Source organism: Molossus molossus, unplaced genomic scaffold, assembly GCF_014108415.1.
Source record: "Molossus molossus isolate mMolMol1 unplaced genomic scaffold, mMolMol1.p scaffold_m16_p_6, whole genome shotgun sequence".
Taxonomy (NCBI): domain Eukaryota; kingdom Metazoa; phylum Chordata; class Mammalia; order Chiroptera; family Molossidae; genus Molossus; species Molossus molossus.
In genome coordinates, this window is record NW_023425399.1 from 79743655 (window position 1) to 79771211 (window position 27557).

The 27557-nt window shown below is 37.5% G+C and overlaps 1 protein-coding gene across 1 annotated transcript in view; it reads right to left on the minus strand.

Annotated features, from left to right (window-relative positions):
* The window catches only part of CHST9 (carbohydrate sulfotransferase 9), a 263752-nt gene that overhangs the window by 211799 nt on the left and 24396 nt on the right, over positions 1-27557 (minus strand). The window contains exon 2 of the mRNA XM_036245374.1: positions 17504-17713. Coding sequence (XP_036101267.1) covers positions 17504-17624 — 121 coding nt within the window. The 5' untranslated portion in view covers positions 17625-17713. The remainder of the gene's footprint in view (positions 1-17503; positions 17714-27557) is intronic.

Below are 27557 nucleotides of genomic sequence, written 5' to 3' on the forward strand. Positions count from 1 at the left end.
ATTTGAAAGCTGTTCCTAGGACTATGAAATATAAAAATATTTATGTCTATTGTTTTTTATCTGCGAATAACTATTAATTATGACTTGACCCATATGGTACATGATAAGCATTCTGGAATTCTATATTTATCATTGAGACGTTTTTATTAAGAGAATGTTTAGGCATTTCCACAAGCACAGCCACAGCATGGAGAGCTAGATACCTCACCTCTCTCGGAATACTTTTGAACCATTTTTAATGTCAATTTCTGGCCTTCTCAATTTTTAAAAGATTAATGAGAAAATTGTTCTCTCCATTAAGATTCTTTACTAACTATGTAGCCAGCAGCCACCCACAGGACAGTTAAATGTCATTGGAAAAGAAGAAAATGGTATCTGCACAGGATGTATTGTGTTTTTTCTCTGAGATGGGCCCGGACACATGGGAAACATCCTGAGCTTCCTGAGACGATAGCTCTCAATGTCATTGATGTCAGCTCTGCCCCCACATTCTTCTTTATTGGCTTTTAAAAATCACTGATGTTGTGCACAATAATTTTGCACTGTCAGGCACACAGATGGACGGCCCAAGTGAGTTTACAATGTTCTGGAAAACAAAGAAATTTCAGAAGGGTAAAACTGAAAAGTAAGAGAAGTGAGGACTCTGAGTAAAAGAAATTTAATAACTAACCTATAAATGAAAAACTTTTATTCTGGAGGTAAACCAGAAAATTATACTATACTAAAATGGAACTACATTACCACTAAAATACTGCATGATAAAGAAGTTTTATAAAATAATGTCATCATGATGGAGTACAATCATGCACTTTTCTTTCCATGAAATCAAATGGTGGATTCTCATAGACTCTGATATAAATCATTTTCATGGTATGCTAATTGGGAGGCTGATATATGTGTACCTAAGAGAGAAGGGATATACTTGTATTTCTTTTCCAAGACTTCTAACTTAATATTTTCAAATTGAGATAAGAAAATCCTAACCATCATGGCCAAAGAAGCATGTACGGAGCACAGGGGATGCACAGGTGAAATGCCCGCCAAGTGCCACCCTCACAAATCTCATGGCCTGGTGGGTTAAGGGTAGCAAACATGATATTAACAAACACTCCAAAGTCATCTTAATAGGGAAGTGCAGGAAGCCCATAGGAGGGCAACTTAAATATTTCAAACAAATAACATGCTTTCTATAGGTACCTATAGGGCTAGGGTTGAGAGACCTGACGGTCAGTTCAAGGAACTGAAAGAAATTTAGGACAGCTAGAGGGTTAGTGCAACATGAGCAATGTGGCCAGAAATGATTCTGGAGAGTTAAGTAGAGGTCTTACCATAAAGCACCAGCCAAATTATGGAGTTTAGGTTGTCCCAAGAGCCACCGAGGTAAGTAGGGGTGGGGGGCAAGAAGACCTGCACACAGGAGGAGGGAAGATGCAGGGATCCAATGGCAACATGGTCTTTATGAGGGGCAACTGCCTCTGTAGTGAAACAAGACAGGCTTTGAAGAAAAATGATGGATTTGGTTTTGTACTCATTGAGTTTAAGGGATCTGTGGGGCATTCAATGAATATACAGATGCCCAGGAAATAGATGGAACTATGTTGTAGGGAACTATGAGGGATCAGGTTTCTATGGATGGGGTCACACTGGGTAAGCCGGTAGAGTGAGAAGAAAAGAGATTCCAGGGTAGAACTCTGGGGAACATCAACATCTAAGGCATGAGAAAAGGACACAAAGTAGCCAGCAGAGGGAACTGAGAATGGAGGCAGAGGAAAGTAGGAAAATCAAAGAGTCTGTCCTCCCAGACATCAAGGAAGGGGCATCTTTAAGAGGCTTCTAGTATCTAATGATGTAGAGAGCTCACATGAGGACTGGGAAGGACTTACTGGATTTTATGGTGGGAAGATGGTTGTGGGAAACGGAACCGGTGGTTGACAGGGACAGACTGCAGTAAGTTGGGGAAGGTGAGCAGGCAGTAATAAAGTGGAGATGGTGATTACCCTAAGTTCTTTTAAGAAGTTAAAGGGGCAGAAATGGAGAGATTGGGGGGAAAGGAAACTGGTTGAAAGAACTGGATATTTGAATTTTGTTATTCATAGATAGGTGAGCTTGAACCATGTATAAATACAGATAGGAGCAAGTGATAGAGAACGAGATGAAGATACAGGAGAAGAGAAGAAACAGAAGATGGGCATAGTCACTGAAGAAGCCCCCTCAGGAAACAGACTATGAGTGGGAGGAGGGGGAAGAAGGTGAGGAGGAGAAGGAAGTAGCAGCTGAGAGAAGAGCAGGATTTGGGGTGGAAGTAGGTACGTGTGTCTGTTGTTAGAAGGAAGCTTTGGGTTTCCTTTGATACTCTCTTTTCTGTGAAGCAGGAGAGAGGTGATCTGTGGAAACACTGGGGGGCAGATGTGCTTGGGGCACTGAAGCGGAAGTGGCACATCAGAAATCGCCTCTCTGAATATCAGGAGAGAAAAAGATCAATAGGGAACACAGGGCTGCCAGGCAACATTAAAGGCCCATCACTTTATCCCGGTGTGGATCTGTCTTATATAATTTTCTATCAAAAAAGTCGCCAGATATAAAAACAGACAGCCAGACTGAGCTTGAGGAATGACACCATGAAATGTAATATAGTTTATGAGGTTTCTTCATGACCTGAGCAAAACAAACCTGCAAGAATATTCCAAATTGATTAAGTGACCTGGAGAAGAGTAGGTTTTTCCCCCAATACCCCAAGTCAATGAAAATGGGGGAAGACTGGCCAGTGGGTATAGTTATTTTAGCTATTGGGAAGATACAACTCTATTAATAGGATAATCATTAATTAAATAATTCCTGGGTTATACATAAAACCCTATGTGACTGTTTATATAATCCCTTACCCAAAAGTTGTTTAATTCTTCAGAAGATGCAAGTGACAAATCTAGAGCTACAAAGCCCACAAACAGACCTAGAAGGTTGTGACCACACCAAAGATCGATGCATCCTGAGTTCAGGATAAACAGTCGGGGGCTCCCTGTCTCTGGCATCACTGTCCCATTTCTTTTCATTGAACTCTTTATTGGGGTCTCCTATGTACCAGGTGCTGTGGTTCTGACCTTCAGTGGGCTGCCAGTTGGGAAGACAGACACAAAAGCCAATGTTTACAACCCAGACTGACTCATGTGTGAACGACAGAGCTAAAAGGCTGAGAATAGTGAAGGGGATACTACTGATTAATTCTGTTGTTGGATTAGCATAAAAATACCTACTTTCAATCCCGTGTATGAAAATACAACTTTTGGTAATCTTTGACTTGGATAAACATAACAGAGCAAAACTTAATGAAATCTAAGTTTCTTTCTTTTTTTTATTAAACACACACACACTCACACACACACGCACACCATGCTTTCCTTTTAAGTTTTATTCCTCTTTAATCAGTGATGAACTGGATCCCATGAAATTTCCCACCAAACCTCCTAGCCTCTTGATTTACTCTTGAAAGATGTTTGAAAAAGAAAAATCACAGAGTAAGTTGTTCCCAAAGACCTTGTTTCTGTACTGTTGAACTTCCTTTAGAAGTCTGGGGCCGCTGCTACAGTGGAAAAATCTCGGCAGATTTTTTAGCCGGAGAACAGAAACCATGTCTTTGTCCCTGGTGATGCATCCGGTTGCTAGACTTCTCAACACGGTCTTGAAATGGCTAAGTTCAAGCTGCTTTAGGAAACAAACCAATAATTCAAAAGTGTTCTGAATCCACTTGTATCTGAAGGGGAAGGGAGGAAAGAGGAAGGGGAAGAGGATTGTGGGGGAAATGGGCAGCTGCCAGTTTTGTTACTTATTGACTATGCAAATTTAAGCCTTTCAGTTTCTCTCTGTAAAAGGAGGTGGCCCGGACTAGATGACACTTTGGCATTTGGCAGGGTTTATTTTTATTAGAAAAATTAGAGAGTTCAGACTACGTATTAATATTAAATCAATACTCGCTAACAGGAGTTACTTTGCCTATCTGCATGGTGAATTATTTAGTGAGTGAGGTTGTTACACTCACACTCAAAGTCCACACAAATGACTTGGTGATTATTTTAATGTTCTCAATGAACTGTTAACTGCTCTGTCAGCATGCCAATAAAGCAAGAACACTGTGAAAGCATGTTCCCTGCTCTGTATTTGTCTCTTTCCATCTGTGAATCTGAATGAAAATCTGTGACATCCAAATAAAGTTTTCAATATTAATTTTCCTAGGATTCTCATTAAACATTTAATGAGTGTTTTTAAGAATTCTTAATTTTGATTTGTGGGGAGCAGAGGAGAAGCTATAATATGGAATCATAGAATCTTGAAGCTCATGTTTATTATAAAGAATATGCAATTTGACCCTTGATAGAAACTCTCAAACATGACAACAGAGATGTGCTTAGCAGAATTGTGTGCAATAGCAGAAAATTAGAAACAATGTTAATACACATCAATTGGACAAATAAATTACAGCCTATTCACATAATAAAATAGTATATAGCAGTTAGGTGATGGATATATATTGATATATATAGGGTATGTCAATATATAAGTAAATCTTAAAAGCCTAATATTGAATGAAAAAGCAAAAAGCAAGTCTATACAGATAGACTAATTATATAGAGCTAAAATATTAGAAAAAGAATATACATACTGTTAAAAATTATAGAGACTTGCACAGGAATGTGGTGATAAATGTTGAATTTAGGAAGGTGGTTAGATGAGAAAGGAAAAAGGTATGGTAACAAGAGAAATAAAGAAATCAGAATCTGGAGGAATTATTCAACTTGTTCAAGGACACAAAACAGGCTCAGTGCATTCCACTACAAAATGCTGTCTCCAAAGTGGAGAGTTTCTGTGACTGTCTTTATTTGTTACTGTCTCCTTCAGACACACAATGACAGCCAGAAGGAAGTTAATGTTATAAGGCACCTTAAAAGGTCATTTTATGGAATTCCACATGCAATTTTCAACTTTTTCTAACATCATGTCTGCTAAGGGATGACCCAGCCTGTGTTAGAAATGAAGCATAGCAAAAGGAAAACTACGCCTTGCCAGGTAACACATTCCTAACCTCAAGGAAGACATCTCAGGATGTTTACCCAAACACTGTAACTTCGGATACCTTCTTTGGCTTAAGAAAGTTGAGCTTTGCTTTTGGTGAGGATGACTCACCCAGCAAAGATTTACTGCATGTCTGCTCTGGGCCAGGCATTGTGCTTGGTGCTAGGACACAGTAATGAACAAGGCAGCATCTTGTGCCATGGTGTAAAATGAATAAAAAGTAGAGGGTTGTTCTGTGCTACTTGTCCCTTTAAGAGATGAATAAAGCTAATGAGTCCTTTATGAAACTCGTCTATGCTACAGTAACCCCATTTTTAAAAAGATGGCTGCTTACTGAGGGTGGGGAAAGAAGATTAAGATATCAGAGCTGACTATATTCGTTAGCACCATTTGGACTACAGGTGATAGAAACTCAATTTGAGCCTGTAGGGGTTCAGAACATGTGTCCCCAAAATAGGCTGCTTTGTCATTTTGATTTTGTTGAATTAAAGGTATTGGAGAAACAGGTGGTCCAAAAAGGTTACTCTGAGCCTGCTTTGTCTCCCAAAACAGGATATAAATGCCCCATAGGAAAGTTACCCTCCTTGTGGCAGGAGAGCAGAAGGCATCCTTGTCACCAGAGACAGGGCATGCAGAGCCGAGACGGCTGTATATGCAAACTATGTTTCTTCTTTACCAATTTACTACCCCAAGCACAAACCCCTTTGTCTGTCAATTCTTCACAAATGTATTGTTCCTTTGTCTAAAAGATTTCAAAGTTCTCTACTTAAGTCACTTCTTTGAGTCATATTTTTATGAGGTTCCAGTAGGCATAAAATTAAATTTTTTTTCCTGTTAACCTGTCTTATGTCAACTTAATTACTGGATCAGGCAAAGAATCAGAAGTGAAGAAAGGAGAATTCTTCTACCCCTACAAGCCACCTTAACTATACCGGGCAGGAACAATAGTGACATTTGGGAGCAGCTGATCCAGGAACCCACACACTTGCTGGGGCTCTCTCCACACCTCTGCTCCTCTCCTCCCAACTGCTATTCTCTCTCTCTCCAGCCTAGTATCTGCAGCTGCTCCAGACCACATGGTAGGAAACAGCCACATAAGATTCTGAGTTTTGCATTACATAATCCAGACACTCAGGCCCTTCTCTTGGTGTTGAAAACCAAAGTCCCAAGAAAGAAAATCACCGACCAAGCTTGAGTCAGCCACCCATTCCACAGACTAGAAATTCATTGTGACTAGTAATGTGTGCTGTGCCATGAATGACAGGCCTAGCATTGGCCAGGTGCCCGCCAATGGACCAAATGAAGGGCTCTATTGTGATATGGTAGTTTCTGCTACTGTAGATGGCGTGGGAGTGGAGAAATGGAGGCGGGGGTAACACCCTAATGAAGGACAAGTGCAGGGCTGAAGCAACAGCATTACTGTTCATCTGTGCTCAAAACATCTTTGAGGAACAAATGCATTAATTTATCACTAGATTTTAAAAAGTCTGTGTTGATTAGATTGACTCTGTAGCAAATTTCAACCAAAAAATGTTATTCAATGTCAGAAGATTTCAAACAATTTTGACATCCATTCCTCCTTCACTTCTAGTAGTATGGCTTCTGCAGTATAGACAAATGTAGGGGCTCAGCCCCCAGAAATACAGAAGGCTGGGGGTTAAGACAGAGTCTATAGGGAGAACCAAGTTATAGGTGGTTGAGTGAATAAGAAGAAACTGGAGAGCCTTGGAGATACACAGTGAAGTGATGATTGAAATCAGGTCCTGGAAGTATGGAGGCAGCTAGAGTCAAATTAGTGACCAACATGCCAGCTCCGTGTCCTCAGACCCTTATATTTTACTGAGAGTAGTAGATCATGTGTACATAAAAATAATGATTACAAATTGAAATAAATGCCATGAAGTATTTTAAGAAATAATAAAACAGCCCTGGCTGGTTTGGCTCGGTGGTTGGAGTGTCAAAGAGTCTTGGGTTTGATTCCAGTCAAGGGCATGTGCCTCAGTTGCGGTTTGGTCCCCGGCCCTGGTGGGGTTTTGAGGGAGGCAGCCAGTTGATGTGTCTCTCTCACATCGATGTTTTTTTTCCTCTCTCTCTCTCCCCCTCCCACTCTGTGGGAAAATAAATGGAAAAATATCCTTGGGTAAGGATTAAAAAAGAAAAAGAAAAAATAAAATAAAACAGGTGCTGGGAGAGAAAACATCAGAAGGTATCTACTTTACATAGGTTCTTGAGGGAAGGTGATTGAGCTGTTTCCTGAAGGACGAGGAAAAGCCAGCAATGGAAACAGCCAAAGAAAACCTATTCTAGGAAGAGAGAACAGCTACCTCAAAGGCCCTGAGATGGGGAAAGACACAGAAAAGGAAGATGGAATAAGGTGGCATCCAGAGGTGGGCAGAGGGAGCATGTGTTTGACTGAAAAATCAATGCCACACTAGGAAGTAACTAAAATTAGTGACTTTTTTTTTTTAAAGAAAAGCAATTTGACTTTCCCGAGTATATGACTGACAGTAAGCATCAAGTCCTTACAAGTGGCTTTGCTCCAGTTCAGATATACAAAGGTTTCCTAGGAGAAAATAGAATTTCATTATGGTAACATCACAATCAGAATGAACAGCCTGATTTTGGAGGCAAGGAATATACTTTCTCATCAGAAAGGCTCAACAGACAAGAACTATGCCAATCCAGTCTAGAAGCAAAACTTTATATGCCACAAAATACACATAGTTTGAAAAAAGCAAGATGAAATCTCCTTAGAAATACCTAAGTATGGAGGCCAGTTTGCTTGTGAAGTCCTGAATCCGTTGTCTCAGAAAACAGTAAGGTGGCTTTACTTTGAAATCAGAACAGTGTAGCTACTATCTTTAACTTTCAAACAAACACAGGAGGGTTAAAATATAACCTGGGCCTAATGATGTTTATTGAGTTTTGCAAAAGAAAAAAATTGAAAGTAGTTATTTGTTTTGGCTATCTTACCATTGATAATAGCATGTAGGATTTAAATAGAACCCTGATCTCTAGAAAGTTTATATTACTATCCAAAAAGAATATATTTTTAGGCCAAATACATTCAAGATCAGAATTCTATAGAACCTGGGTTGGTGACAAGGAGTTTTGAAAAGATGAGACTATAGCTATATGATTCTTTCTTATGCTGTGTCTGATCATTCCTAGCTAAACAATTGACATTAGATGCTAATGCTGAATCCTAAATTACATTCAGATATTAGTACTTATTTAGTCTATATCAGAAAGAACTCACAGAAATCAGGAAACAAGTCCAGTTAGAGGTATGAAAGAAAAGTCAGACAAGTTGCTATTTAAGATAAACATGCAAAAATATTATCAATTAATAGTTAAAAAGTCATTGATTGTGCCAAAGCATCTTGAGAATGAACAAAGCTGGAGGAATCACACTCACTGATTTGAAATTTACCAAGCAACAGCAATTAAAAGAGTATGTTATTGGCATAAAGACAGACACATAGATCAATTGGACAGAATAGAGAACTAAGAAATAAACCCACATATATATGGTTAATTAATTTATGACAAAGTAGCCAAGAATATACAATGGAGAAAGACTAGTGTCTTCAATAAATGGTGTTAGGAAAATAGGACAGCCATAAACAAAAGAATTAAACTGGACCATTATCTTACACCACACACAAAAATTATTCAAAATGAAAACTGAAGACTTGAGTGTAAGACCTGAAACTATAAAACTCTTAGAAGAAAACATAGGCTTCAAGCTGCTTGACAAAGGTCTTAGTGATAATTTTTTGACTCTGACACCAAAAGCAAAATATAAACAAGTAAGACTACATCAAACTAAAAATCTTCTGTACAGCAAATGAAACCATTAACAAAATGGAAATGCCACCTATTGAATGGGAGAAAATATTTGCAAATCATATAACTGATTAGGAGCTAATAATCAATATACACAAAGAACTCATACAACTCAATAGCAAAACAAAAAAAAAAACACAAAAAAATCTAATTAAATTAAATGCAATCTCTATTAAAATACCAATGACATATTTCACAGATCTAGAACAAATACTCCAAAAATTTATATGGAACCAAAAAGGACTCTGAATAGCTGCAGCAATCTTGAAAAAGAAGAACAAAGTAGGAAGGATCACAATACTGGATATCAAATTATACTACAAGGCCACTATAATAAAAACAGCCTGGTGCTGGCATAAGAACAGGCGTATAGACCAATGGAACAGAAGAGAGAACTCAGAAATTGATCCATGCTATTACATTCAATATTTGACAAAGGAGGCAAGAGCATACAGTGGAGTAAAGACAGTCTCTTCAATAAATTATGTTGGGATAACTGGACAGGTACATGAAAATAAAAATGAAACTAGACCACCAACTTACATAAAAATAAACTCAAAATGGATAAAAGACTTAACTGCAAGTTGTGAAACCATAAAAATCCTAGAAGAAACATCAGGCAACAAAGTCTCAGACATCTCACAGAGCAGAATTTTCACCAATACACTGCCTAGGGCAAGAGAAACAAAGTAAAAATAAACAAATGGGACTACATCAAAATAAAAAGCTTCTGCACAGCAAAAGAAACCATCAACAAAAAGAAAAGGGATCCACTGCATAAAAGAACATATTTGCCAATGATACCTCTGATAAGGGGTTAATTTCCAAAATATATAAAGAATTCATACAACTTAACAAAAGGAAGACTAACAATCCAATTTAAAAAATGGGCAAAGGACCTAAGTAGACACTTCTCCAAAGAGGACATACATATGGCCAAGAGACATGAAAAATGCTCAATGTCACTAATCATCAGAGATGCAAATTAAAATGACAATGAGGTATCACCTCACACCTGCAGAATGGCTGCAATCAACAAATCATCAAAGGACAAGTGCTGGCTGGGATGTAAATAAAAGGAAACCCTAGTACACTGCTGGCAGACATGCAAACTGGTACAGCCATTACAGAAAACAGTATAGTTTCCTCAAAAAATAAAAAATGAAACTGCCATTTGACCCAGTGATCCCAGTGTTATGAATATATTCTAAGAATCCCGAAACACCAATCGGAAAGAATATATGCACTCTTATGTTTATAGCAGCATTATTTGCAATAGCTAAGATCTGGAAACAGCCCAAGTGCCCATCAGAAGCTGAGTGGATAAAAAAAGCTGTGGTACATCTACACAATGGAATACTATGCAGCTCTAAGAAAGAAAGATCTCTTATCCTTTGAGACGACATGGAGGGACCTGGAGAGTATTATGCTAAGCAAAATAAGCCAATCAGAGAAAGACAAATATCACATGATCTCACTTATTTGTGGAATATAATGAATAAAATAAGCTGATGAACAAATTAGATCCAGAGACAAGGAAGCATGGAACAGACCAATGAACCTCAGAGGGAAGGGGGTGGGTAGAAAGAGATTAACCAAAGAATTTATATGCATATATGCATAACCCATGGACACAGAGAATAGTGTAGTGAAAGCCAGTATGGGGGGTGGGGTTGGGAGTGGAGGGGAGGGAATTAATGGGGGGAAAAGAAAAAAAGATGGGACATCTATAATACTTTCAACAATGAAGATACATTTTTTTTTTATTTATCTTTATTTTTTTATTCTCATCCAAGGACTTTTTTTTATTTACCTTCGGATAGAGCCAGGGGAGAGAGGGAGGAAGAGAGAGAGAAACATCGACATGAGAGAGACACATTGAGTGGTTGCCACCCACACCACCCTAACAGAGACAGGGATGAACTGCAACCCAGGTACATGCCCTTAGCAGTAACCAAACCCCAGACTCTCTGGTCTGCGGGCCGATGCTCTAACCACTGAGCAAAACCAGCCAGGGCTGAAGATACATTTAAAAAAAATAGGCAGAAAATCTAAATAATCATTCTCTCAAAGAGTGCATACCGATGGCAAACAGGTACATTTAAAAATGTTCTACATTATTAATCATCAGAAAAATGCAAATCAAAACCACAATGTGATATAACTTTACACTTGTTAAAATGGCTATAATCAAGAAGACTAGAAGTAAGTGTTGGTGAGGATGTGGAGAAATGAAAACCCTTGCGCACTGTTGGTGAGAATGTAAATTGGTACAGCTTCTATGGAAAACAGTATGAAAGTTCTTCAAAAAATTAAAAATAGAACTGCCACATGATTACCATATGATTCAGCAACCCCACTTCTGAGTATTTATCTGATGAAAATAAAAACACTAACTCGAAAAGATATGTGCACTCTCATGTTTACTGCAGCATTATTTACAATAGCCAAGATATACAAACAACTTAAGTATTCATCAATGAATAAGTGGATAAGAGAATTGTGTTATATATACATAATATAATATTATTCAGCAATAAAGAGAATAAAACCTTGCCATTAAAGACAACATGGATGAACCTGGAAGATATAATGCGAAGTAAAATAAGTCAGACTGAGATAGACAAATACCATATGATCCCTGTTATATGTAGAATAAAAAATATTCAAAATCAAGCTCATAGATACCAGAAACAGATAGATGGTTGCCAGAGGTGGTTGGTGGGGGATTGGAGAAAAGGGTAAATTATTATTGTTTTTTGCTTAAACAAATTGGTTTATTTAAACCAATAAAATATAATAATAAAAATTACTGGTCCTGAATAAAAGTGTTCAGAAGTTGGTAAGATCTATAATGTAGGATAAATCCAGGGAACAATTTCAGTTGAAACTGAACTTGATTCTGGAAAATCTCAGGAAAAGAAAGAATGTAAGCTATTTGGTGGGACCTGTTCGATTTTTACTAGTTTGTAATTTAAAATTGTGTATATAACTCTTTACTACTCAATAGGGGATTTTATTAGATAAGTGTATTTCTAATAAAAGTTTCATTCAAGAATAAAACACATCATATTTTAAAAGGAATATAGAACTGCCACATGATTATATTTCAGAGGAGAGTGACCTGAATCATTTTTTCATGAAATGGTTAAAAAATTGGGGGTTTCATCCGCCATGAAATGCTCAGGCCATGCTATGGAAGAAGAGAGCCTCACACAGGGCCAGGAATGCAAGTAGGAGGTGCCTGTGGGGACATTGGGTGGATGCCTTGAGGAGTAGTGGACACTTTGTTCCCATATGCATTCAAACACAGTCTATGCAGTCATTTGGCTGGATGTTGGAAACCCAAGTAAGGCCTTATGCATCCACCCTGTGCAGCAATACTATTAAGCACCTAACAAATATATGTTCCATGCTGTAGAATAGGGACACTGTGGTAAGTGAGACACACAAGGTCTATGTACTCATGTAATTTATAAAAGAGTAATGAATGCAGTCTGTAAACAGATAATTAAATCACATAATTAAACAAGGCAATTGCTAATTATGATAATTTCTCTGACATAAATAAATAATATGAGGGCAGAGAGGGTGACTGATTGGCTGTGGGGTGATTAAAGTAGGTGCCACTGGAGCTAAGCCCTGACAGGTGAGAGCTGGGAAAAAGCACCCCAGCTCTGAAACCAGGAGAGAGCTGAGTCAGCAAAGGGCTTAGTGAGGCAGGAGAGACCAAGCCGGAAGCATCTCAAGAGAATGGAGGGCAACGCTATGGAGGCAGGCAGACTACACCAGACCCAGGTCTGTGGGATCCAGAGAGTTTTTGTTATAAGAAATAAGATATCATTGAAAAGTTTTAGACAGGGGAGTGATGTTGATATTTTCAAAGAACAGGTGGTATATAAGATAATCTTTACAGCCTTTTGTAAAGCTGAGATTCTGACTCTATTATGAGGGAGTCTTAACCCTGTCTTATTGCACAATACAAAAAAAAGGTATGTACCACACCCTGTGCTATTTGTTCTATTTAACAGTAGCTGGGGGAAAAAAGACCCAGTCTTGTGATTTATCCTGAATTGCCCTCCTCATTATTGCCTCTTTCCCATAGATATATCTGTTCTGCTCTGAGCTGGTCCTCTGTACCATTAACCCTGCACCCACCCCTACAGCACTCCTTCTAAAGCTTTTATCTGGTTAGCATTTTCATCACTAAAACTGATTAGGCTCTTTCTCCTGGTTCTAACTCATTATTTTGCCGCATAATGGAGTCCCTGTCTCTTTTCTGTCACAATGGACTATCTTTTTGTACCAACACCTTGGCCTGGACTCAAGACCCTTTTCTCTTACAATCCATGAGACTATAGTCTCCTTGAGAACAGGGATTATATCTGGCCCTCTATTATATCTCTGTATTCACCACAGTTTTGGCACCTCTGATCTTTAGGTTTTTAAAAAACACTGTTGAATGAATGAATACTCTGACCTTGGGCAGCTTGTATAGACATGAGATGCTCCAGGATACTGGTTCAGCTCTCTGCACTCAATCCTGTCATTCTCCTTCCAACTTCTACATTGTGAAACACAAGGGCTCTGTGCCAGTTATATTCTCCCAACTAATTTAACCAGAGCCCAGACTGAGTCTTTTTTCTCTTTACTTCATCAGTTAAGACACAAGCTTGGGATTGTTTTCCTGAATTGTGGCTGAGTCTTAATTGAGATAACTCAGAAAAAGCAAATGATACTTTGCATCACTTTCAGGATAGTAATAACTGTTCACATGCATTGTGCACTACTGTTTGCCAGACACCATGCTAAGTGCTTTATAGGCATTGTGTCCTTTAATCCTTACTGCAGCCCTATGTGGAAAACATTATTGTCCCCATTTTACAGAGGAGAAAATTGAGGCTTAGAGATGCCAATTGGCCTAGGGTAGTGTAGCTAATAAGTAGAGTTGAGATTTTCAAGATTCCTCTGAATGTATACTCTTAACTGAATGTTATGCTCTTAACAATTAAGAGAAAATGTTCAAAATAAAATTCATAATAATACATCGTACTGAAAATTACCATAAAAATGCATAAATTAATTGATGATGATACTGAAAAGTGGATATTGTTATGTGTGACTGGACAGACTTTAATTTCTCTGTAATACATTTTTCCTCCAAAAAATCTTGTGTATTCATAATATTTTACTAGCATATCAGAGCATTTTTAAGAGGTTTTTGTTTTGTTTTTTGGTAATTCTGAAGCATTTTATTTTAACAGAAGAACCCAGGGAGAGTAGGAAAGTATAGATAATAATCCATATCTTACTAGACTTTAAAAGTCTCAAATAAAAGGTATAAAAAGAACTTACAAGTTCTCATAAGAGATCAAAACCATTTCAGATTTTTAAATCTGCTCTACTTATAGAAGATCTCAGGAACCCAAACCAATCATCTGCCATTCTATCAGTGCCAGTTCCACAGTATTCAAAAGACAGATTTTCTAAGTTTTAACCGAACATCAAAGACAATAATCAAATATTTTCTGGTTTAAAAAGAGACTGCCTTTAAAAATGTATAATGCTTCTGATGTTATTTGAAATATGTATAAAATACATATGTATTTATCTACCTAGAAAACAACAGAACTACCACCGAGGGTCTAGCCTGGTTAAGGGAAAACTCCAGCTGGAAGTCTCCTTGAAAAATAAAACTTGTCTTCAGCAAAATAATTATCTAAAGGAACCCTGCTGTAAAGCTGATACTCACTGCCATGTGTAGGTTGTGAAATAGTAGGTAATTCACTTACGATACATCAAGACTCAGAGAAAGTACATCTGGCAGATCACAGACAAAAAGGAAGAGGATAAATGGTAAATGTTTTACCAGCCCATCTAAACTAGGGAAAATAATTTCCCAGCTTGGAAAAATAATGAACTCAATTAAGTATCTAACTTGCAGAGTGGGTCACACATCTATGAACTTGTAAATAACTTGGGGTCACTAATTCAGTGATTTTAAATAATCTGTATGGACACTTTGGCATTTATAATATGTTTATTTCATCCACTTTCTTGGTGAGGCCCTTTTAGGGTTCATGAGAAGTAGGTAACCTGGGCATGGGTCATAGTTTGAAAACTCTTAGCTTTGTATCATTAGGCAAGTCACTTCAAGTGTCCCAGTTCAGCTGCTTACTTGTTTTTGTTTTTATTTTTTTTTTACCTTATTGATTTTAGAGAGAGAGAAAGTGAGAGGGAGAGAGAGAGAGAGAGAAACATTGATGAGAGAGAACATCAATTGGCCACACAACCTGAGCATGTGTCCTGACTAGGTATCGAGCCAGCGACCTCTTGGTGCATGGGTCGGTGCTCAACCACTGGGCCATACCAGCCAGACTCGGCTGCTTCATTTGCAGCCTAGGGGGCAGTAACATGCATCTTTTCCCCTTGCAGAAGCACCAAGCAGGGCAGAGGCATGGGCTTTGAAGAAGCACAAACCAGGTGCAGATTTCCCTCTGCAAAGGCCTACACGTGAGGCTTCAGCTAAGTTCTTTTTCTGACTGGACCTCAGTTTCCTCATGTATGAATTTAGAATATCACACTTAGTAAAACATCGTTAGTATTAGAGAAAATATATGTAAACATTCAGCACTAATAAAGCGTTCAATAAATGGTAGCTACCCGTGCTGGTGAACAAACACATTTTGTAAACTGCATTATATGTAAAGTACGACTTGACTGTTTCTTTGGATATATAGTTTTCTTGTTGACAAGACCAAATCATAACATTACTCCATTTGTTTGTATATATGAATATATTTTATTTTGCAAACTGGAGCCTTGTTGTGATACTTTTCTGGTGGAATTTGTCATGAGACTATGACAGCGAACCTCCCAATAATGAGATCTCTTTGTTTTGTTTTGTTTTGTTTTGTTTTTTTTGCTCTGCTACATTCCAGTCTGTATTCTGCAGTACATTTTTAATCTATCCATTCATTCTTTTTTTTTTGTTTTTATTCCTCACCCAAGGACACTTTTTCATTGATTTTTCAGATAAAGTGAGAGGGATAGAGAGAGAAACATTGATGTGAAGGAGACACATCAACTGGCTGCCTCCTGCATGACCCCAACCAGGGCTGGGGATTGAGCCACAACTGAAGTATATGCCCTTGACCAGAATCAAACCTGAGACCCTTTGGTCTGAGGGCTGAGTTCTAATTGCTGAGCCAAACCGGCTAGGGCTATTCATTCATTCGTTTACTCATTCAACAAACACCTACTGAAGGTTTGCTTTCCTACAAGATCTATACTAAGAGTTGTATTGCAGAAGAAATTATTTTATATATTTTATCACAGATGGTTTCATTAAATATTATAAGTTATTATGACAAATTATTGTAGTGATATAGAAAACAAAAAAATATTATAGTTTATGTAAATTCTAATGGGGATTAAGAATAACTTTTGGCAATATGTTACATATTCTCTAGAAAATAATTATATGCAAATTTTTCCCCCAAGGGTTACTATATAAATTAAATAAATCCTATGAGGATTAACCAAGGAAAGGTATTTCAAAATAGAAACAATTTTTAAAATGATCATATATGTGATTCAATATTGAATTATGTTTAAGTGTAAATTCTTAAAGGCCTTTAATCTAGAATAATTTATTAAAATGGCAATAATAGGAAACAAAAAATTGTTCTGTTTTTACTTTGTTTCCCTTAATAATCATAAGTCTTCATCTATTTTTACTAATGGAAAACAACTGAATTTCACAACACCTAGATGTATATCTATGATATTCTAAAGCATTTCCATTAATCATAATGAACATACTCAATTTCCTATTGTCATTATAAACATAATCTATTTAACAGTAATTGAATGCCTCCGATGTACAGTAATTACAAACTAAATGATGAAAATATAAGATAAGTATAGTGGAGATCAGCAAACTACTGCTTTTGGATCAATAGTACACCTGTTTTTGTAAATAAAGTTTTATCGGAACAACAACAACCTGGTCCATTTGTTTACATATAATCTAGAGCTGCTTTCATGATACATTGGCAGAGTTAAGTAGTTGTGATAGACACAGTATGGCTTATAAAGCTTAAAATATTTTCTAACTATTCATTTACAGAAAAGATTTGCTAACCTTTGCTTTAAAGTAAAGATATTAAAGAATTTCAACACCAATTTTGAGTATGAACACAAAAATTAGGAAGGAAGGAAGAGACAGTGAGTTTGTGATATATTTAGCTCCTTGTTGACTTGTGCCCAAGCTTGGTGGACACACCGTAGGTAGAATTAAAGCTACATATTCGAGTAGACAAATTCTCTATGAGCAGCTCTTGAGGGGCTCATGGACCACTGTCGTTCCCCCCCAAGATAACAAAAACTCCAAGTGTTGTCCCAAGCCACCAAGGAAATGCCCACCAGATAATCATTCTTTGTTTTAGTAACTAGGGAATTCAGTTTGTGTCTAATTTTTGTTGTTTTTAGAAATATTAGGACTTTCTGTGTGTCTATAAACATAACAGTTTATTTAATAGAAAATGACCATTGTAATTAAAATGGGAAAAATAAGTCAACGTCTTACTTGTGTGTTGTTCTTCAATCCAGACTTGCAAATACATGAAGAGGACTAGTCCTGCCACTCCAAAGATCAGCACCGAGAAGAAGACTTGTTTGGGATTCATGACCATTTCAGATGGCTGCATCTCTCCTCATTTCGGAAAACCACATGGTCTGTTTTCCATAGTGCTTCAATCCTTTCTCGTTCTCTTAAGTGCTCGTCCCATGAAATAACCTGGAATTTTTGAAAAATCCACCTTTTATCTTGGTGAAGACATTTCTTCCCAAATATACTATAAATATGCCATGTTTCAATACTGAAGACTTACATGAGCTGTTAACACTCTGAAGACAGAAGAAACTAGTAGATGTCTCTAGAATGGCAATTTTCTATTGTGCACCTTTATCTTATCTAAGGAATGTATTGTCCTACAGTTAATAAGTAACACCCTAACGTTTAATGAGAAGAAGAACAGCCAGATTTAAGCCCTCTTACGCTGTGAAGAGTAAAGCAGGGTTTGGGTTACCTTGCAACAACTGTGGGATGAAAGACGACTGACAGAATGAATTGCCAAAGAAGGCATTTTGAAAGACATGTTCTTGGAATAAAGGAGAAAACCACTTCATGTGTTACAAATAAATAAAGTTCAAAAGGGAGGGTTTAATCTACCACTTCCCACTCATGTAAAAGTAATAGCTTTCTCCAGCTTACAGGGTACATTTAATATCTCTTAATGGCATAGAAGGTGGAATATTAAAAGGTCAGAGTTCAAGGACCTCTCTCATAATAACATGAGAGTACAGAATCCACCTCAGGAATAAAAGCTTACTTTATTTTTAAAAAGTACTGAAATGACTTTGTTTTGGAACTATTTTATTCAGTGTAATCTTAACCTGGTTTTGTTTTGTTTTTAAGTCCTACCTACTTTTGAGAGTCTAATGAAAATGTAAACGTCTCCTTAGAAAAATATAAACACACACAAAACCTTGCATAAGATATCAGTTTGTTTATGAACCCTCACTGAAACCTGAGTTAAGAAGCCCTCCTCCCCGTGCGCAGCCAAGCAAATCTGAGCTCACTAGTTAGCCTCGTTAACGAGGCCAAGGTCACGGCTTTCTGTCTAACGCCAGCCAAGGCCTTGGCTCTGCTAAGTGGCCACAGACCACACCCCTCCCCCCCCACTTTGGACCAAACACATAAACGTTTCCTCAATGTGAAGACACAACACATGCAGCTGTGTCTAAAAAGTTTCTCTTTTTTCCCTCCTCCATAGATGCCTCAATAACTTCTGGGAAAATACTGGCGTAGCCTTTTAAAGAGGTGCTAGTGAGGTTTCAGGTAAAAGTGAAAACTGCTGTGGGAAATTGCTAGGCAGGTGAAAAGATAATATTCAGTTCTTCTTGGGCACACCAGTTTTCACACAAACACTGCCTTCAGAAGTAACCTATGAGATCAGAAGTAGAAGGGACTGTAGTCGAGCAATCTCTTGAGGAGAAAAAATAAATCCAGCAAATAGAAGTGTTTACGCAGAACAACAACAACAATAAAAAGGTCACATTATTAATATTGTCTTTATATTTTACTATTACACAGAAGGGCAGAGTAAGAGCAGCAGCTGTCTCCGTCACCCGAGGGGCTTCCCCAAGTCTACTCTTCTGAGTTCCCTGAGGGAGGAGCAGTGACTAACATTTTCATGAGTACTTTTGAGGATTTCAAGCATTTCTTGATTTGGGTAATAGAGAAAGTTTGCAAATAAGTAGAAGAAAAAATATGGTTTGATAGGAGATACTTTGTTCTTAGAGTGATTCAAAACTAAAATAGTGTGGGCTTTCCAAGCATATGCAACCTGAATCAGTTCCTGGGGGAGATTTGCAATTTGAGGTGCTCCAAGATCACACCCCTCAAAGAAAACTACGCAGAGAACCCAGCTCTCTCTCCTTTTGATGCTCCAGTTCAGCAATGAACAGCTAGTTCCTGGGTACACAGAAGATTCAGGTAGGAGGCAGTCAGTTAAACAAAACCCACTACTGAGGAAAACATAGTTGTTTACAAGAAGAAAGAGACTTTTACAATCTGTCTACATAATTAAAACTTACCTCAGAAGAGAGCAGAAGAAAATGTATAAATCAGAACAGAGCCAGGACCTGTGGGAACGTGGGTGTGGAAGCCCAAAGCAGTACTCTTTGGGGGTTTGCAGAGGAACATCATTACCTATGACGCTGGAAGAAGATGAAGAATTTGCCCTTCCTGTCTGCAGGAGGTGTTGTTATCCTCCAACACATCCTCCCGGGTAAGAAGTCAGTAAAAAACTTGTAATTGTTCTTATGGCAGATGTGAGTAGGATTGAGTGATTAAAGCCACAAGGCAGAAAGACAATCTGGTGTCGAATGGAGAAAGACGTTAGATTTCCCTCCCATCTTCGTCCATTAACCCAGCACTGGCATTAGGAAGGAAATGGCTTTCATTAAACAAAGGTGAGGCAGCAAAAAAGGCCGTGTTGCTTTGAGCAAACCTGAAGGTCAGTTGTGATGGGAAAACACACCTATTTGGAGATCATATATCCAAGCCTGCAGAAAAGGTACATGCTACTGGAGATGGAAATTACTTGGAATAATGCTATTTTGCGTACAAGCATTATGTGTACAACTTTTCCACGGTTCAAGGCTTCCTGTATTTTATACAACTCTTTCCTCTGCCCACTCGTAAGTACAGTACCTTGAACCCAATAGGTACTCAGTGTGTTGCACTGAGCTGAATTTGGAGCTCCAATAATAAAAAAAAAAAATACAGGTAATTAATTAATTTTCTCATACTTGTAAATCCTTAGTCCTAGCCTCCAAATCAAGAAATATGGACTATTCAAATACTAAAAGAAGGGTCTGCATGACTTTGTTAAAAAATACATACTTTTGTTACTTGCATATCCTAATGATTTATCCCTAACAATTACAAAAAGAAATATAAAAACAATTGTTTCACTCTGTTATCTCTTTCCCAACACTGTAACAATTATTTGGTTTAAGATAGGCAGCATCACTAATGCTCAGGAAAACACATATCAAAACCACAATGAGATACCATCTCACACTTGTCAAAATGACTATTACCAAAAAGAAATAAATAACAAATGCTGAAGAGGATGTGGAGACAAGGGAACCTTTGTGCATCATTTGTGGGAAAGTAAACTGGTACAGCCACTATGGAAAACAATATGGAGTATCCTCAAAAAATTAAAAATAGAGCTACCATATCATCCAGCAATTCCCCTTCTGGAAATACATCTGAAAGAAACAAAAACACTATGTGGAAGAGATATCTATAGCCCATGTTCACAGCAGTGTTATTCATAGTAGCCAAGGCGTGAAACAACCTAAGTGTCCATTGACAGATAAATGGATACATAAATTGTGATATATATATATATAAACAATATATAATAGAAAGTTTTTCCGCCATAAAAGGGAGGAAATCCTGCCATTTGGGAACAACATGGATGGACCTTGAGGGCATTAATGCTAAATAAGTTAGACAGAGAAAGACAAACACTGTATGATCTCACTCATATGTGGATCTACAAAAACAAACACACCGAACCCCTAGACAGGGAGATCAGATCTGTGGTTACCAGAGGTGGTGGGCAGGAGAAGAGGATGGGGAATTGAATGAAGGTGGTCAAAAAGCACAAATTTCTGTTTATAAGATAAATAAGTACTAAGGACATAATATACATGATGACTTGTAGTTAACACTGCTGTATGGTATATATAAAAGTTAAGAGGTATCGTCATTAGGGAAAAACGGTTTTTCTTCTTTTTCTTTCTCTTTTTGTATCTATATAAGATGATGGGTGTTAACTATAAACTTCTTGTGATAATAATTTCATAATATATGTAAATTGAATCATCATTATTCTGTATATCTTAAACTTATACAGGGCTGTAAGTCAGTTACATCTCAATAAAACTGGAAACAATTCATTAAATAATTATGGTTGCCAATATAAGCATTTTGGGACTTTAGTATAGTGATGAACTAGTAGATGGAGACAACTTATTTCAACGGAAATTATGAGTTGTCCAATCTGGCAGAAGTCTACAATTTTAGGGAGTAAATTATGTAATTTTAGGAAGGTCAGTTAGGACCAAATTATGCAATTTGGTGTAGAATATCCCCAGAGTGAGGGAACCACTTGCCTTTCACCTCAAACTCGCAGGACCCCAGCAGCCCTTGCCTTCTGCCTTTCCCACAGCAGGTGCACTATTTTCTCTTTCCCACACTTGGAGCAATGAGAGACTATAGGGATCAACTTCCTCGATTTACTACTGACCCACACAAAATGTGCCCACCCATAGCTTCCACCTCTGTAAATCCTCCAGTGAGTGGATCGGCCCTATTGCTGTCATTCCCAGACAGCTTCGGAAAGAGTGCTTTGTCCTGACCGCCTCGGACATCTGTCTCCCAGTGATTCCTCAACCCACGGTGGCCTGGGAGGCGGGGCAAGGTGTGATCAGTCTCAGAGGTTGTGCAGGAACTGAAAATTGATTTATAACTTCTACATAATAAAACAGCCATTCCACAAGGAAAGGAAAGTGTGTTGTTTTTGTTCTTTTTGCTATTCTAGTTTCCTCTTCTATGAATTTCCTTGTTTGTTTTTTTAAATCCTCACCAGAGAACATGTTTCTATTGATTTTAGAGAGAGAGGGGAGGGGGGGAAAGAGAGAGAAACATCGATCAGTTGCCTCCTGTACATGCTCGAACCAGGGAGCAAAGCCTCAAACTAGGTATGTGCCCTGACCGGGAATCAAACACCACGACACTTTTGGTGTACAGGATGACACTCTAACCAATTAAGCCACCCAGCCAGGACCATGGGGTTCCTTTTTCATTTCTTTCCCATTGTCCTTATTGATGTGTATTTCTTCATGAATTTTGAATGGCCATTCTCTGTGTGTTATAAGCATTACAAAAACAGTTCACAAATATGTGACCAGTGTTCTGGAAGCCAACAAGGGACAGAGCAGTCCCCAAGTGCTACCACTCCTAGAAGTGTAGGCAGGAAGTAAAAAGCTAAACCTGGAGCTTGGAAAGGGGCTGGAAGGAGAGGCATGGCTGATAGGAGCTGTAGTCTTCACACAAGGACACAGACAACATACTATAGGCAGGTGTCAAGGGAACCAGAAGAATTGCTATCCTATCCTCAGTTTTCTCCTGTCCTCAGATTTCTGCCTGTGATTCCCAATTTAGCAAAACCAACAGAAAGCCATAGGGGCAGGGAGGCAGCACCCTGCCGCGACCCTCCACTCTGCAGAGCCGAGGTGGGTGGTATCAAGCTCAGCTTGTGTGCTTCATGAATTTCCTCAGATACCATTCCTTACCTTCAAATAATAAAATTCTTTTTCTATGTTTCCTCCCACAGTTTTAAAGTTATGCTTTCCATATTTAGTACTGAAAGCCGCCTAGAATTTATTTATGTGTACATTGTAAGCTACCCATTCCCTCTGGCTTACTACTGTCCAGCTCTATTTTTTGAGTAGCTTATCATTTTACTATTGATTTTAATGCTGATTTTGTTATATTTTAAATACTTATAATGTTTGCTATTATATCTGGACAGTATTCTATTCTCTTGTTATATTATATGTTTATGCAAACATCTGGGCCTATCTTTGAAGGAAGGAAAATGAATGTGATTACTGGTTTAATTTTGTTAATGGTTATTTGCTTATTCATTTTGCTTTTGAGTCAGCTTTAGAAAACTATACTGCCTATACAAATATCATTTCCTTTTAGTTTCTAAATTTATAAACACAAAGTTGTTCTGAGGATTTGCTTATGATTTTAAAGATCTTTCATTGCTGTAAGTATAGTCCCTTTAGTCCCAATATATATTTGTGCCTTTTCTCCTGTTTTTTTGTTGTTTTGTTTTATTGTTCATGCTAGAGCTTGTCTGTCTATTTAACAGTACATTGTAATTTTCCTCTGTGTTTTTGTTCTCTATTTGATTTCTTCTCTTATCTTTACTTCTTTCTCGTTTTATTTATTTTTTAAGAAAATCTGTTTTTATTTTCCCCCCAAAATTTTGCATTCATGTATTTTAGATTTCTCTTTTTTATAAAACATATTTATGTAAGGCCAGTAAACTCCTCCAAAACTACTTTAGCAGCAAACCACATGTTTTTATATGTCCTTCTTATACAGTTCTAAACATTTTGTAATTTAAATTACAATAAATTTATCTCTGGTTTACTTTTTAAATAGTTTCTTTCTCCTACTTCTGTTAGACTGACAGTTTCCTAAAAGTTATCCAATCCTCTCCTTCCTCTTTGTGCTTTATTTGCATTTACACATTTCATTTCTGTTAGTTAAGCAGTACTTTCAATTAAAAATACTTCCTTGACAACAGATTTTCTAATAAAGTATACAGTTTTCACAAAAAACTTAGCATGCTTTAAAAACTCATTGAACAATATTTTCTTACCCTGATCATGGTTGAGAGATTCTATTTAACTTTAATCACTTAAAATAAATATTTATTAATTATTAAACAATTAATTAAATTCACTGGTATTTGTTGTTGTTGTTGTTAATCCTCACCCAAAGGTATTTTTCCATGGAATTTTTTAGATAGAATGAAAACAAAGGAGGAAGAGAGAGAGGAGAGAGAGGGAGAGAGAAACATTGATGTGAGAGAGACACATCAATTGGTTGTCTCCCACAAAACCCCAATTGGGGCCAGGGATTGAACCTTCAACCACATAATTGCCTTGACTCAGAATCAAACCTTTGACCCTTTGGTCTACAGGCTGATGCTTTAACCACTGAGCCAAACTGGCTATGGCCTCACTGGTATTTTACAAGTTTTTGTGTCCAGTATTAATTTGTGGATAGTACACCTTCCCTCTGAAATCACTTTATTTCTTATAGGACTACAAAAATTTTTCTAGTGAATATCTAGTCAAAGTATTTTAGATTTTGTGTGTTTTTTATTTTTGTCCTCATTCTGGAATGACAGTTGAGCGTGAATTGCAGTTAAAAATTATTTTCTCTCAGTACTCTGTAATATTCATTGTCTTCCATCATCTATTGCTATGGATAAGGAGTCAGTTGGAAATTTAAGAGTTTAAGAACTGCCCACAGTTTCAATCTGATGTCTCTTGGCATGGATTTATTTTTAATCACCATGTTTCATACTTACTGTATATTTTTTAAAAATATGAGTACCCATGTTTTTCTCCTTTCCTGATAAATACATAGAATTTGTCTTAATAAATAATTCTCAACATTTTTAAACTTTTTTTCAATTCTTCCTAAATTCTGAAACCTTACAATATATTGTACATCTTTTTTAACTGCTCTGTCATCTCCTATTCACCTGTTTGGGAGCAGACTAGAACACCAAAACATGAACACTTCCCCTCTTGACTATAAATCTCTATGCAAACTTTTTAGATTTTATTTTCTTTCTCTGTAAAATGGGACAATGAAACGTGCCCTATGTATCTGACAGCTTTAAACATTTAAGCAAATATGTGATGATCTTTTACAAAAAATATAAGAAAAGTGTGAATTAAAAAGCACTTTAATAATCTGGGTTAAGGAGTTTCGATTTTTATTTGGTAGGTGTTGTGGTCACATAAATATTTGAAAAATGTATTGTCTCTATCACCATAATGAAATTGAATTCTGGTATGTAGTCCAATTTGGTCCATTATGGACAGTGTTTTATTTAAAGAGAAAGAAATCTAGATAGTACTCATTTAGTTATTGTAAAATGTGTTAATGACCATAAAACAGTAAAGCTTCACTGAATTACTTTTAATTGACTGAGGAATGTGACCTTTATTACTATTTATTACTTTAATGTATTTACTATTTTGGAAGTTAAACCACCCTATATTGACCCATTTTATAGTAATGCAATTCCTGAAATTTGATAAGCAATTACTGTATATTTTCACCTAATCCTCAAAAAGAGGTTAAATGCTTTTAAAAATGTATCAACTCTTATTTTGAAATTACTTTAGACTCACATAAGAGTTGCAAAAATAGTAAGAGTCCCTGTGTACCCTTAGCCCAGCTTCCTCCAATGATAACGTTTTACATAACCAAGGACAATTTATTAAGACCAGGAACTTGACAATCGCATATGTGGAAGGCAGAATAATGGCCCCCCAAAGAGGTGTATTGGAGCCTGGGAATGTGGTTCTTTCCATGGCAATGAGGAACTAAAGTTGCAGAAGGAATAAAAGTTTTGCTAATCAGCTGACTTTATTAACATAGGGAGGTTATTCTGAGTTACCTGGGTGGGCCCAGTGTAAGTACGAGGGTTCTAAAAGTGGCAGAGGAAAGCAGCGAGAAGGTCAGAGTGAGGTGATGTGAGAAGGACTTGCCCTCGTTAGCAATGGAGCTGTTAGAGCTGGAGAAAGGGAGCCACGAGCCAAGGGACGCAGGTGGCCTCTGGAAGCTAGAAAAGACAAGGAAACAGAGCCTACCTGGCACCCACAAAAAAGCATGAGGACCTGCTGATACCTTGATTTTAGCCCATGTCAGACTTCTGAATCAGACGTGTAAGATAGTAAATCTGAGCTGTTTAAGCCACTGCATTTGCTATGACTTGTTATGGCAGCAAAGAACACGAATATTGTACAATACTATTAGAAAGTCACATTTAAAAAATGACAGTTTGTGATATTGCTATGAATGGGTAAGAATAATGCTGATCTTTTCAAACATTTTTCCACATGGTTTCTCAGGTACAGTGTTTCACGCTCTATTCCTGTAATAGCTCAGCTAGTCAATGCATTTAACCGTGCAGAAGATAAAAACATATTCCTTTACTAGACACTAATTTATAGGTGCTTCCTTATACATTTTGTTGCTTTGATTTCCTGTATAATTTGTTTAACAGGTACCTTCCTCTTTTAGCTGTTGTAATTAAAATTTAATTATAATGAAAAATTCTAACCAGACAAGGCTTTGCCTGTATCACCTTTGTTTTAGAAAAAGTTTTAAACTCTTATTTCACATTCTAGTGTTCAAGGTAGAGTCATTTTTTAAAGCAAAAATAGATTTTTAAAGACAGCATAAGACTAAAACCAAAGGCCCCTGGCAAACGTTTGTTTGCAGTAGAGAAAGAGAAGAAACACTTATAGAGATTATTGTTAAACAGACTGCTCACTTCAACCTTATTTCTACTTGCTCTACATTCTAAAATGTTAGTGTTAAAAGATTTGAATGTGTTAAATTTGGATGATGCAAAAATACTGTTGTGTTCTACCCTTGTTTAAGCAGTCATAAGGATCTACAACAAGTATTTACATGCCAGCCAGGAATGATCAGGATCACACTCAGTAACACATAAGGTAGACAGCATGAAATGCTGTTGTATTAAAGGGACCTATGAAGATAGAGGGAGTCCCTGAAAACTGTTTTGGAGTCCTGGGATTTGGCCATGGTGATACAAGAAAATGGTAATTTGCCTCGTCATATCTAAAATGACCTGAAGGATTTATCAGCAGAGATGATGTCATATGAGGCAAGGGCATTAACAAGAATAATGAAACAAATCGAGTTTTAGTTGTTATAGTAATTAATGATGTAACACGGGAAGTGTTGAATATCAGGGGGCTCCATGACTGGGATCCGCTGTGGTATAAGCAATAGAAATCGGTAGGTCATCAGTAGGAAGTGGAATGAAAGGATATTCAGGGGGATGCTGTGCTGGTAGCACTCGGCTCCTCTGTGTGGAAGCCAAGCGGTGTATGACAGATTGTCCCCACCTCCAGGTCCAATGAAGGGCCCTAAATCTCTGTTTCCAGCTTCACATAGCCTTCTGTTCTGTGCTTTTATAAGGATACTTGTCACTGGATTTAGGGCCCACTCAGATCATCCTGGCTGAGCTTATCTCGAGATCCTTAACTTAATTATATCAGCAGAGACCCTTTTTCCAGATAAGCTCCCAGATTCCAGGAGTCAGGATGTGGACACATAAGGGGAGGGTCACCATTCAACCCATCGCACCAGGTGATCCAGGCTTCCTCTGGTCACAGTGATTGTTTCAAAGGTGAGCGAATCAGAA